The sequence below is a fragment of the Sapajus apella genome, unplaced genomic scaffold (genome assembly GCF_009761245.1).
Source record: "Sapajus apella isolate SASKATOON/1434 unplaced genomic scaffold, GSC_monkey_1.0 scaffold242, whole genome shotgun sequence".
In the NCBI taxonomy this organism is placed as follows: domain Eukaryota; kingdom Metazoa; phylum Chordata; class Mammalia; order Primates; family Cebidae; genus Sapajus; species Sapajus apella.
The window spans coordinates 454,177-468,861 of NW_022437182.1; the positions used below are offsets into that span (position 1 = coordinate 454,177).

Below are 14,685 nucleotides of genomic sequence, written 5' to 3' on the forward strand. Positions count from 1 at the left end.
GCACCAGCCCCTTTCTTTATATTCTCTTTTGGAATGTTCTGATCTTCCAAAGGCTACCTTTTTTTTTTGTCAATTCAGTTTGGCTTAGTTGACACTTCTCACAGAGGCCCAGTTGCTCTCATCCTGCCTATTATAATTTGCCAGGTAATAATTTATGAGATTTTATTGAACCATTTTTGATGGTGAAATTTAATACGGCTATGGAAAACCACATAGAAACAATTGTTTAACTTAATGGGTTGCCAGAAGGTGAATACCCCTGTATTCAGCACTCAGGCTGTGAAAATAAGCTTTGCTGCTTGATTGCAACACCAACCAGGGTCCCCTTTCTCCCTGTAGAAGGAGGTGTGGTCCAGCCTCTTATGGTGATTCTTTCCTTTTCTTCCTGGTTTTCTCCTCCATGTTTCCATAAGCATCGTAGTTTACTTTTACCTGATTTTCATGACTTTTTCAGTCTATCTTTTAAATTTTTTAGTCAACAATCTTCCTTTTCATTTCTTTTTTTGATTACATTTTATTTAAGAAACCAAGTCTTTGGTCTGTAGAGTTTCTTGTATTCTGGATTTTGTGGATTGCTTTGCATCCCTCTGCAGTTTCTCCGGCTCTCCTATATTTCCTGTGAATGGGTAGGGAGCAAAACTGATAGAACTTCTGTGATGAGCAGAATGTGTATCTGAGTTGGGGGTTGTGGCTACTGAGCTGCTAGTGAGACTGGAGAACTAAATTTTAAGTTTTATTTAATCTTGGTTAAGATTATTTTAAATAGCCATGTGGTTCTAGTTACCCGATGGACAAAACATCTAGCAGTTGGATAGGATTTAAATTTGATTTTTATTTTTCAGCAAAACTGCTTTCCAGGTGGTGGTGTTTTCTGATTAGGAGGGGTGTAAAGACCAGTTGTGTGTTTTTAATGATGTTAAATGTTATGAGTTGTTGATGCTCAATGCCTAGAACCATTAACTTCTTAAGAACATAGAGTGGTGATGTTCTTTTCATCATTTCTCTTTATTTATTAGCTGTAATACTTCTTTAAAGAGAAACGTTTCCTCTTCTACTATTTGGTTATCCACTTCCAAATATATAGAGTAAATGCTTGATTTTTTAATCAGTTTTTGGAGTGATTCTCCAAAGGATACTTCTTTGTAAATATTATTGTGATGTCATGGATATAAATGTAGTTGATGTGCCTTGTGCTGGTGCACCTGTAATCCTTCTTAAAGCTCCTTTTATCCCACCTGTGGCCTGTGGAAGTCCCTGTACACCAGCTCCTGAGTCCTTATGTGATGATTGTAGTCATCCTTAATCAATTCTTGCTCTCTGATGTGAGAGAGCATTTGGAATCACCCGTGAAAAGTTCTGATGTCTTTTAGTAGAAAATTATATTTCAGCTTGACAGCATAGGAATGCTTACTGCCATGAGTTGGTCATTACTTCTAGGGCTTCTCAGTGACCTGAAGCAGGTGAGTTCATATAGATATTTCCAGTTTGAATTCAGGACTACATCTTATTCATTCTTGTACTAGACAATTATTCCCTGGTTGAATCAGAAGATGATGAAATTAGAGAATCTCATAATCACTCATTTGTTTTATCCTATTATTACACACAAAACAGTGTCAGAATAATATGATTACTGGAAACAATTAAAGATTTTTTTTCCCTCATATACTCTCTCATTTCTCTTTTCAAAAGTGACTGTGCCATTTTTCTTACCCACTGGCACTGTATGTGGGTTCCAATTTCACCACTTCTTCACCACACTTGTTATTATCTGTCTTTTTGATTATAGCCATCCTAGAGGGGGTGAAGTGGTATCTCATTGTAGTATTGACTTGCATTTCCCTGATAGACAATGATGTTGAACATCTTTTCATGTGCTTATTGGCTATTTGTATATATTCTTTGGAAAATATCTTCATATTGTTTGCCCATTTCAAAAACTGGATTACTTAGTTGTATGCATTGTTTATATATTCTGGATATAAGTCTGTTATCAGATATATAATTTGCATATAACTTCTCCCATTGTATAGGCATTAAGTTTTCAAACAGACATGTTTAGATTAACGAGTAGCAAGACCAATATGTAAACTGTCTCATTGCATCCCCTTAGAAACCTTAATAAAATTGAAAATTAGTTGAATTAGTAATTATCTGTTTGTTTACTTATGAGGTCAGTAGACTAGTAGTATTTAATACTTTCCCTATCTGCTGCTTAATGTTTTTAATCTCTGGTTAAACTGTCTTCATCAAAGGTAAAGTTATTTCCTAGGCTCATTTGCAATGAGACTATCCATGAACATGGAAAATATTTCAAGGCAAGTTGTTGCTTATTACCGTTTCTTATATTGTTTTGCTGAGTGATTGGAACACCTCACCTAAGTGCTGACTTTTCTGCATAAGGTCATGAACAGTATCATAGATTGCTTCGTGACTGGAAAGTGGGAAGACGATAAACATGCAGCCAAGGTCTTAGCAGAAGATGGTAAGTAAAGAGCTGCTTTCTTCAGGAGAACTGGTTTCTCTACACTTTATTTTCTTCTGTTATCTTAGACAATAGTCAAGTTGAAAATAATGGTCATTTGTGAAATGCTTTTGGGAATTCAGACAGGAGTAATGAGCCAGGTAATATTCTGGTTTTTCCTTTTACGATGACCTTATTTTCTCTGGTTGGCTAACTGATTACCTATGGACCTGAAAGAAAAGTGAGAAACTCCATAAATTTTATCATGTGTTTGTTAAAAATAGATTTTGTGTGATGTGAAAAATAAACACAAATAACATTTATATTTTTCTTTTGATGATAAAGGTAGCATGCATTATGGAAAATTTAGAATGAAAAGTATATAACATACCAGAATTCTACCAACCCATAAGAAAACCTTTGCTAACTTCTTGAAGTACTTCTTTCTAGTCAATTAAAAATTATGTGTGTAAACCTTTTTAGTTGTACTTTGCATAAATTTTGGCAGGAGAATTGGTTAAGTGATGTACTTTATATAATTTTTGTCATTTGTTCAAATATTTCATTTTTATAATTTAAATATCATACCATAATTCAAGTCACAATTTTTTCAACATCTAAGTAGTTTTGTACTTTGTTCATTTTATAAAGAACTTCACACTGAACAACCTTGAAATAATTCTTGGATCACATTTTTTATTTTTATAAAATAGATTCGTGTTAGAATTGAATCATTTTTATGGATTGCAACTGCCATATGGGGTTTTGGAAGGTTGTTCTTTTTGTTTCATTTTGAGACAGCATCTGGCTCTGTTAGCCAGGCTGGAGTGCTGGTGTGGTCACAGCTCCTTGTAACCTCAGCCTCACATATCCAAGCCTCCCGAGTAGCTACGACTATAGGCATGCATCACTACACCCAGCAAATTTGAAATATTTTCTGTGCAGTCTTTTTATGTTGACCAGACTGGTCTCAAACTCCTAGGCTTAAGAGAGCCTCCTGCCTCAGCCTCCTGAGTAGCTTGGACCACAAATGTATACCACCATGCCTGGCTAATGTTTAAATTTTTGTACAGATGGGAATCTTATCATGTTAGCTAGGCTGGTCTTGAATTCCTGGGCTTAAGCAATCCTCCTACCTTAGCCTTCCAAAGTGCTGGGATTATAGGCATGAGCCACTGTGCCTAGTCTGTAGTATATTAATGTATTCTTTACATATATGTAATTTTTTTCTGGACTTACTAGTTTATATCATTAATCTCTGTTGGATCATTTAGTATTATTATAATTTAGAACTCTATGTAGCTTTATCATGTTATTAAGACACCAGTTATTAAAACTGTGTCTCAACAGTTTCTTTCTCTTTTTGTTCTGCTGGGGGGCTTTTTTTTTTTTTTTGTGGGGTGTTTTTTTTTATTATTTTGTTAGTTTTTTTTTTTTTTTTTTTTAAGGATTCTCCTGACTATTCTCACTTGCTTATTGTTTTTTCCCTAGGAACTTAAGAATCATGTTTTCTGTTTTTAAAAGAAAGTGTGGTGGGTTTCTTTTTTAGTCACTTTAGTGAGGTATAATTAATAGTAAACTATAGTGTTTAAAGTGTACAATTTGATAAACTTTGATAATATGAATATACCATTGCCACAATCAAAATAATTAATACATTTGGAATAAAGAATATTCACAGATGACAACACATTTGTCTCATGCCACTTTGTAACCCTCCAACGTCTCCTCTCCCATCGTCAGGTAGATTCAGCTGCCTTGTGTCACTATTCAGTAGATTGTGCCCTTTAGAATTTAATAGAAATGGGATCCTACAATATGTACTCTTTTCTGTCTAACTTCTTTTACTCAGCATGATTATTTCAAGATTATCCATGCTGTTGCATCTTCATTTCTTCTGATTTGGCCAGTAGTAGTCCATTGTATGAGGGATAACAATTTATTTATTTGTTAACCTGTTGATAGACAATTATTTCCAGGTTTTGGCTATTATGAGCAAAGCTGCTATGAACATTTTTGTAGAAGTCTTTATATTTAGAGGCCAGGCGCAGTGGCTTCACTTGTATTCCCAGCACTTTGGGAGGCCTAGGTGGGTGGATCACCAACGGTCGGGAGTTCGAGACCAGGCTGACCAACATGGAGAAACCCCGTCTCTACTAAAAATACAAAACTTAACTGCGCATGGTGGTGCATGCCTGTAATCGCAGCTACTCAGGAGGCTGAGGCAGGAGAATTGCTTGAACCCTGGAGGCAGAGGTGGCGGCGATCCGAGACTGTGCCATTGCACTCCACCTGGGCAACAAGAGTGAAAACTCCATCTCCAAAAAAAAAAAAAATCTTTATATGAATGACTGCTTTTATTTCTTTTGGATAAATAATTTAGAATGTACTAAATGGGTCTTATGATAAGTACACATTTAATTTTTTAAGAAATTTCCAACTGTTTTCCAAAGTGGTTATACCATTTTCCATTGCCACCGTAACTTTGTTTGACTTTTGGTTGCTTCACTCTACATCTTTGACATTACATGGTAGTATCAGTCTTTTTAAATAGTAGGCCTTCTTTTAGGTGTAGAGTGGTATCTTATAGTTTTAGTGACTAATTAGGTATCGAGCATTTTTTCACGTGCTTATTTGCCATCTGTGTCTTCTTTGATGAAATGTCTGTCCAGATCTTTTGTATGTTAATTTGGTTGAATTCTAAGAAATTTTATGTATTTTTGATACAAATTCTGTATCACATGTGATATATAATTATTTCTGCCTAGTGTGTGCCTTTTCATTTTTTAAATAGTGTTTTTCACAGAGCTAAGTATTTAATTTTGGTGTAGGTCAATTTACCAAAATTTCCTTTTTTTTTTTTTTTTTTTTTAGATGGAGTCTCACTCTGTTGATCAGAGTGTGACACAATTTCAGCTCACTGCAACTTCCTCTCCCTGGGTTCAAGCCATTCTCCTGCCTCAGCCTTTCGAGTAGCTGGGGTTACAGGGACCCACCACCTCGCCCAGCTAATTTTTGTATTTTTAGTAGAGACAGGGTTTCACCATGTTGGTCAGGCTGGTCTTGAACTCCTGACCTCAGGTGATACCCCCAGCTCAGCCTCCCAATGTGCTGGGATTACAGGCATAAGCCACTGTGCCCTGCCCCAAATTTTATTTTGTGGACTATGATTTTGATATTGTATGTAAGAAATGTTTGCCTAACCCAATGTCACAAATTGTCTAATATATTCTATAAGTCTTACAGTTTCAGGTTTCACATTTAGGTCTATAATCCTTTTTGAGTTAATTTTTTGTATGTGTTGGATATGGATTTAGGTTCCTTTTGACATATTGATATCCATCTGTTGAAAGACTATTTTTTTTTTCCCCATTAAATTGCTCTGTATTGGTTGGCCATATGTGGGTGAATATTTCTGGGCTCTCTGTTCTGTTCCACTGATATATTTGTTTATTTTTATACAAATACCAGTGCGGTCTCAGTTACTTACAGCTTTCTAACCAGTCTTGGAATTAGGTAGTTTTCAACTTTAGGTAGTTTTTCAAACTTTAGTCTCCTTTTCAAAGTTGTTTTGGTTAATCTAGGTTCTTTGCATTTTCATATAGATTTTAAGATGAGCATGTCAGTTACTACAAAAAAGCCCACTGCAATCTTGATTGGCATTTCATGGAACTTGTAAAACAATTTGAGAAAATTGACATCTTAACCACATTGAGTTTTCTGATCTATTAACATAGTATCTCTCCATCTATTTTGTTCTTTAATTTCTCTCAGCAAGGTTTTCAGGACACAGATCTCATACAACTGTCAGCAATTTATTTTCATATCAACTTGTATTTGTGTATGACTAATATATAAGAAATGCATTTGATTTTTGTATATTGATCTTGTATCCTGCAATGTTGCTAAATTACTCATATTTTTTGTTTTGTTTTTTTGAGACAGAGTCTCCCTCTGTCACTTGGGCTGGAGTGTAGTGTCATGATCTCAGCTCACTGCAGCCTCTGCCTCCCAGGTTCAAGCGGTTCTCGGGCCTAGCCTCCCAAGTAGCTGAGATTACAGGCAGCCACCACCATGCCCAGCTAATTTTTGTATTTTTAGTAGAGATGGGGTTTTACCATGTTGGCCAGGCTCGTCTCAAACTCCTGATCTCAAGTGTGTGTTTGGAGGGGAGGGGTAAACTTTGACTAAACAGTGTTGATGGTTTTCTAAGAAAATACTTCTTTCTATCCCAGGGATTCTTTTCTTTTATACCTTTCTTTATGCTTTCTGTCCTGTTCTGTACAATAAAGCCTGGGCTTTTAAGTTCTGCTTTGACCTTTCACCCGTGTCCAATTTCATCTGGTTCCCCTCCTTTCTGTGTGGGATGGTTCTGGGAGCCAAGCAGGAACCCTCTTTTTCTCCAGAGAGGCTAAGATAGATACCAGTGGTTTTACTTTTCTTTCTTTCTTCTGTGGGTGACTTAATTTTTCTTGCATCACTGCCCTGGCTTAAACTTCCAGGACAATGTGGAGTAGAAGTCAAAGTAAATATTTTTGCTTTGTCCTGATTTTGCTTATTTTCCAAGTGAACTTAAGAATCACCATTTCTATTTCCAAAAGAAAATGTTGTGGTATTTTTTTCCTAATTAAACTTTTAATTTTGAGGTACTTGTAGATTGACATGCACTTGTAATAACAAATACAGGGAGATCTCCGGTATCTTGTACTGCAGCACTATCTGTGTGTATATGTACTATGTATACTATGTGTACTGTATACATAGTACAGGTCTATGTATAGTACACAAGGTCACAGCCTGGATGCTAACATTGATACAATCTGCTGATCCTATATAGCTTTCTCCAGTTTTATGCGCATGTGTGCGTGCACGTGTGTGTGTATACTTCTGTGCTCTTTTATCACATGTGTAGGTTTTTGTGTCTACCAACAGTTAAGATACAGAGCAGTTCCATCACAAGGATTGCTTGTATTGCTGTTTTATAAACACACCCACATACCTGCTGTACCCCAGCCCCAGTTCCTTCCCTTGTCAACCATAATATGTTTTCTGTTTCTACAATTTTGTCATCATCAAGAATTTAAATAAACAGAATCATACAGTCTATAACCTTTGGTGACTGGCTTTTTTTCACTCAGCATAATTTCCTGGAGATCCATTCAAGTTGGTGCATGTACCATAGTTCATTTTATTGCTGAGTGGTGCACCACTGTATAGCTGTATTGGTTTGTTTATTCATCCAAGATTGAGCTGGGTTGTTTTCAGTTTCTTTTGTTTTGTTTTAAGGCATGGTCTTGCTCTGATTCCCAGTCTGGGATGCAGTGGTGTGATCTTGGCTCACTGCAGCCTTGACCTCCTAGGCTCCAGTGATCTTCCCACATCAGCCCCTCAAGTAGCTGGGACTACAGGCATGCATCACTGTGCCTGGCTAATATTGGTATTTTTTTTGTAGAGATGGGATCTTGCTGTGTTGCTCAGGTTGGTCTTGAACTCTTGGCCTGTTTTCAATTTTTGACTATTAGAATTGAGCTACTACGAACATTTGTACACAAGTTTTTGTGTAAATTTGCGCTTCCCATTTCTCTGGGAAATAAATGCCCAATAATGCAGTTGCTGGGTCATATGGTAATCGCAGTTTCATAGGAGACTGCCAGAGTAGTTTGACCATTTGATGTTTCTACCAGCAATTATGTGAGTGATCCAATTTTTTTACATCCTTGCCAATGTGTGGTGTTCTCATTATTGTTTATTTTAGTTACTATAGGTATTAGTGATATTTCATTGTGGTTTTAAGTTGTATTTCCCTGATGGCTAATAATTGTGAGCATTTTTTCATGTGTTTATGTGAATGTTTATATCTTCTATACAGATATAAAATGTCTGGGGGTGTCTTTTTTTTTTTTTTTTTTTTTTTTTGCACTTTTAAAAATTGGGTTGGGTGAGGTACTATGAGTTCATTATACTGTATATTTAACTCCATCATCGGATGTGTGATTTGCAGATATTTTTTCCTAGTCCGTAGTTTTCATTATCTTAACAGGACCTAACACAGAGCAAAAGTTTTTATTTTTGATGAAGCCTAATTTACCAGTATTTTTGTTTTTGTTTCAGGGAATATGAAATTTGTATCAAGTCTAGGAACTATTTCTTATTCTTTGATCCTGAAGATTTTCTCCTATGTTGCTTTCCAAAAGTTTTATAGTATTTTTTGTTTTCTCTTTACACCCACGATCTATTTTGACTTTTTCATTTTACCGAATATGAGGCTTAAGTCAAGGTTTATATTTTTGCCTGTGGGTACATAAATTTTCTTTTTTTTTTTTTTGAGACGGAGTTTCGCTCTTGTTACCCAGGCTGGAGTGCAATGGCGTGATCTCGGCTCACCGCAGCCTCCGCCTCCCGGGTTCAGGCAATTCTCCTGCCCCAGCCTCCTGAGTCGCTGGGATTACAGGCACGCGCCACCATGCCCAGCTAATTTTTTTGTATTTTTAGTAGAGACGGGGTTTCACCATGTTGACCAGGATGGTCTCGATCTCTTGACCTCGTGATCCACCCTCCTTGGCCTCCCACAGTGCTGGGATTACAGGCTTGAGCCACCGCGCCCGGCCATGGGTACATACATTTTCTAGCAACACTTGTTCCATTGAATTGCTTTTGAGTTTTGTAAAAGGTTAGTTAAGCATCTTTCTGTGGATCTGTTTCTGGGTTCTCTTGGGTTCCATTGATTTGATGTGTCAATCCCTTGACCACCCGTGCTGTCTACGTCCCTGTAGTTTTATAGTGAGTGTTAATGTTGAGCAGAGTGACTCCTCTTACTTTATTCTTCTTTTTCAAGATTGGTTAAGCTGTCCCAGGGCTCGTGACTTTCCATGTAAATATCAGAATAAACTTGTTTATGTCTACAACAACTTAGCTGAGATTTTGATAGGATTTGCATTAAACCTATACATCAGGTTTGGGAGATAATCTTTTTCTATTTTGAGTATTAAAATATATGAACACAATATATTTAGCTTTTTATTTCTTTATCAGTATTATGATTTACAGCATACTGGTTGGGAATATGTTTTGATAAGTTTAGACCTAAATTTCATTTTGATTGATCATTGTTCATATTTTATCCTGCTAAGCTCACTTACTAGTTGTAGGAGGGATTTATTTTGTTTTGATTTGTTTTGTTTTTGTAGATTGCCTGGGATGGTCTGCCCAGACAGTTGTGTACAAAACATAGGAACAGTGTTCTTTCTTTTCAACCTATATGGCTTTTCCTTTTCTTTTGTTAATTACTTTATTTTGGAGGGGGTAGAGATGGGGTCTTGCTATGTTGCTCAGGCTGGTCTCAAACTCCTGAGCTCCAGTAATCTGCCTGCCTCAGCCTCCCAGAGTGCTGGGATTACAGGTGTAAGCAACCACACCTGGCCTTCCTTCTGTTTTAAAATTTTCTGCCTTAATTCAGTGACTGGACTTTTATTACAATGTGGAGTAAGAGTGCCAAGAGTGGACTTCCTATATTGTTCCCAATCTTTTCACTGGTATTTATTTATTATCATGATTGAGTGTTGAATTTTGTCTAATGCCTTTCAGTGTCAGTTGATATGATCATCTGGATATGCGTTTCATTCTGTATTCTTTTAATATAGATTGTGTTGATCCTTTTATTTTTATTTTTTGAGACACGGTCTTCTTCTGTCACCCAGACTGGAGTGCAGTAGTGCTATCATGGCTCACTGCAGCCTCGACCTCCTATGCTCCAGTGATCCTCCTGCCTCAGCCTCCCGAGTAGCTGGGAATACAAATGTGTGGCTGATTTTTTTGTTAGCTTTGTTTTGTTTTGTAGAACCAGGTCTTACTGTGTTGCCCAGGCTGATCTTGAACTCCTGGCTTCAACAGTCCTCCCACTTTGGCCTCTTAGTGTTAGGTTTATAGGCAGGAGCCACCACACCTGGCCTGATTCATTTTTTTGAATGTTGAACCAGACTTGCATACCTGGAATAACTCTCACTTGGTTGGTCATGAATGAAAATGAAATACAACATGGTTTTTTTCTTTTCATGTCAGATGGTTAACGTGCTAATGTCATAACAAAGCTCAAGGGTGGCGTATCATACCACACATATGCATCAACATCCAGACATCACACTTAGGAACTACGAAAGGATCGCTGGGTGAAAATTTTTGTACAAATCTTTTTATGTGTTGAGATGTTGGTCACTGCCTGTGGAAGTCTGCTCTGCAGACCCTGACTTAAGGACGAATGAATGAATGCACTCTTACATCATTGCAGTGTTTTTTTTTTTTTTTTTTTTTTTTTGGGGACGGGTTTTCCCTCTTGTTTCCCACGCTGGGGTGCAATGGCGCGATCTCGGCTCACCGCAACCTCCGCCTTCCAGGTTCAGGCAATTCTCCTGCCCCAGCCTCCTGAGTCGCTGGGATTACAGGCACGCGCCACCATGCCCAGCTCATTGCAGTGTTTTAAGTAGGCTAGGGATGACCCTTGGCTGCTTTTAGAGGGCAGAATGCAACCAATTGACCAAGACTCCGCGTTCATCCACACATTTATTCCCTCAAGATTTTACAACAGAGGTTCTAAGTTAACATACTTGTGGATAATTAACGTGGTTAAGAGAATGGTTTTATGACTGGTAAAAGCATTAGGTTCTGGCCCAGAGTAAATACTAGTAACAGGTCATTCCCATTTGATCTTCCCTGGAGAGGGCCACCCAACACAAAATTAACTTGAGTAAACAGAGTGAGGATAAATGGGTGTGGGGTAAGGCCCCTGATCAGTCTCTGCCTCTTTCCTATGCTAATGGTAACGAGGTGGCTGCCTTCAACCTGCCTTAATAAAACCTTTTGGTCTTTCGAAGGTTTGAGACTATAATCTATAACTTTCCCTAAATATTTTCTGTAATATTTTGCCAACCACCCCTAGTGAATAGCAACAATGTGTTGTTGGATTCCATTTGATAGATTTTGTCGAGGACTTTTTGCATTCATGAGAGATACGGATCTGTGTGGTTGTATTTTGGTTTCGTTTTGTTTTGGTTTTGGTTTCTGTTTCCTTTTTGTGGGGGTACCATCTTCATCTAGTTTTGGCATCAGGATAATAGTGGCCTCAAAATGCGTTGCAAAGTGTTCCCCATTTTGTTTTCTGGAAGAGTTTGCATAGAATTGGAATGAATTCTTTAAATATTTGGTGTAATTCTCCAGTGAAACCATCTGAGCCTGGAGAGTTTGTGTTCAGAAGCTCTTAATTAAAAATTTTATTTCTTTAATGGTTATAGGATGATTCAGGTTATCTGTTTCATCTTGCCTGAATTTTGGTAACTTACGATTTTCAAGGTATTTCAAGACCCGTTAGGGAAGTGGAAGTTGCCCCGATTGTCTTCTGCAAGAGACCAGCTTGAGTATTCTGAGGGTGATGTTTATGGTATTTGCTTAATACTCTTTAATCGCTGCAGGAGCCTTTTTCAGAACCCCTGTTTTATTCCTGATGTTGTTGGTTTATGTCCTATCTGTTTTTATCTATGCCTTAAAATTAATTAGTTTTGTTGATTCTATTCAGTTAAGCAGCTTTTTGTTTCATTGATTTTCTCTGTTTTTCTGTTTTCAATTTTATTGACTTCTGCCCTTTATTATTTCTGTTTTTCTGCTTGTTTGGGGCTTATCTTTTTGAAATTTCTCTTTTTTTTTCTTTGCTTTTCTTTTATGAGATAGAGTCTCACTCTGTTGCCAGGCTAGAGTGCAGTGGTGTAATCTCCATCTCCCAGGTTAAAGCCTTTCTCCTGCCTCAACCTCCCAAGTAGCAGGGACTACAGGTGCATGCCACCAGGCCCAGTTAATTTTTGTATTTTTAGTAGAGACGTGGTTTTACCATGTTGGCCAGGATGGACTTGATCTCTTGACCTCATGATCCACCCGCGTGGGTCTCCCAAAGTGCTGGGGTTACAGCTGTGAGCCACCACCCCTGGCCTATCTTTTCTCATTTCTAATGTGAGTATTTAGTGCTTAAATTTCCTTCCTAGTACTGTTGAGCTGCACTCCACAAATGTTTGTATGTTGTATTTTTATTCATATTTCCTTTGGGCCTTCTTTTTGGCCCATGCATTATTTATAAGTATGTAGTTTTAAGTATCGAGTATTTAGAGAGTTTTCTCTTTTTCTATTATAGATTTCTAGCTTGACTACGTTATGTTCTGAGAACGTATTCTTATGACTTGAATGATTTTAGATTTGCTGTGATTTCTTTTATTGCCCCGAATGTACTTTGTCTTGGTAGATGATCTGTTGGCTTTAAAAATGTGGATATTTTCCTATTGGGGAGTGGGGTTTTGTACAGATGTCAGATTTTGCTGGTTGACTGTTCAGATCTTTTGTAAATCCTTGCTCCTTTTCTGCCTAGTTTCACTCTGTCACTTAGGCTAGAGTGTGCAGTGGCACAAACATGGCTCACTGCAGCCTTGACCTCCTAGGTTCAAGCAGTTCCCCTGCCTTAACCTCCAAAGTAGCTGGTACTATAGGTGTGTGCTGCGACACCCGGCTAAATTTAAAATTTTTTGGAGAGGTGAGTCCTTGCTGTGTTGCCCAGGCTTGAACTCCTGGCCTCAAACAATCCTTCTGTCTTGGCCTCCCAGAGTGCTAGGATTACAGGCTTGAGCCACTGCGTCTGGCCTCTGCCTAGTTTTAACAGTCGCTGAGAGGAGGATGTTGGTGGGTTAATCCTATTGTCACTATGCAGTTGTTATGGTCACTTCCTTTTCACCCCATTGGTGAAGGAGGGGTCCCTGTCCTAAAGTATAGCAGATGGCTGAACACAACACCTGGTGTGAATGAATGAGATTGACAGCAGTGTTTTAGTCACATATACCCACAGCTTAGAGGAAGACATTGCATGCCACCCAGGGTCAGATGGGCACTGTACTCAGTAGCGGAGTGAGGGCTGGGGTTGGGGGAGGCAGGCAGGCCTGATAGTAATAGGAGCGCACAATGACCATTGGTTCCCAAGGGGTTTGTGACTGGCTTGTTTGAATAAATACATGGGCTGGCAAACAGGTGAAGTGAAACTTGTTAGGCTGAGGTGCAGCTGCTCTGGCTGATAAAAGAACTAGCCTGGTGGGGAGCCTTCCTGCTGGGTGGCGGCGGGGTAGGGGCTGTCTGGTAGAAGCAGAAAAACCAATGGCTAGGCCTTTGGGACTCTGTGAGGCTCAAAGATGTCAAGGCAGCATAGGAAATTTTAGATCTTAAAATTCAGCAAAGACCCTCTCCAGCTCTGGTAAATTATTTTGCTCTGAAGTCTACTTCATGAGATATTAATATATTCACTCCTGCTTCCTTAAAAAATTAGTGATTGCATGGGATATCTTTCTCCATTCTTTTACTTTCAGCCTACTTACGTCGTTAAGTGAGTTTGAAGTTTCTTACGAACAGTATCTAGTTGGTCCATGTGTTTATTATAGCTGTGCTCCCCGTCAGTCTGTCTTTTGGTTTATTTAGACCATTTATATTTAAGGTGCTTATTGTTGCATAATTGCTTAAGTCTGATGTTTTAATTATTTGCTTTGTTTCCTTTTTCCCTCTATCTTGATTTATTTCTGTATAATGTTATGTGTATCTCTTTGTATAGTCTTAAAGTGTTTGTTCTGGATGTTACAATATGAGTATTGTAATATAGCAGTCTACTGGTACCAGTATTTACCTCCTCAAAGTCTGGAAACCCATCTTCCATTTAGGTCTCGTTACCTTTTCTGCTTTTATAAACCGCTGGCTTGAATATTAAGTGGTGGTATAGTTTTTGTTTCAGCCATCAAATGTGATTGTAAGAACTCCAGATTGTCTAGTGTATGTGCCCACATTTCTGGTCTTTTTTTTGTCCCCCCTCCCATAGTACCATATTCATCCCTTCTGCATAAGAACTTTCTGTAGCCATTTATTTTTTATTTTTTATTTTTTTGTTTTAATTTTTTGTATTATAGAAGTAACAGCAATATTTAGCATTTCTAAATTTACTAGTGATGAATTTCCATATTCTCTTCCTCTGAGAATGTCTTTATTTCTCTCATTTCTGAAGAGTAGTTTCACAGGATATAGAATTTGTAGCTGACAGTTTTTTTTTTTTTTTTTTTTTTTTTAAGTAGTTGAAAATATGGCATTTCCCTCTTGCCTCCATGATTTTAAAGGAGAAATACACTGACATTTGAGTTGGCATGTCCCTACAGGCATTC

General features: G+C 37.9%; 1 protein-coding gene and 1 non-coding gene across 2 annotated transcripts in view; one reads left to right on the top strand and one right to left on the bottom strand.

Annotated features, from left to right (window-relative positions):
- The window catches only part of LOC116545015 (ribosome biogenesis protein BMS1 homolog), a 53,701-nt gene that overhangs the window by 16,200 nt on the left and 22,816 nt on the right, over window positions 1–14,685 (top strand). The window contains 1 exon segment of the mRNA XM_032271609.1: window positions 2,404–2,492. Coding sequence (XP_032127500.1) covers window positions 2,404–2,492 — 89 coding nt within the window.
- LOC116545028 lies at window positions 10,517–10,623 on the bottom strand. The gene has a single exon (XR_004266156.1). It is a non-coding gene; the product is annotated as a small nucleolar RNA U13 (small nucleolar RNA).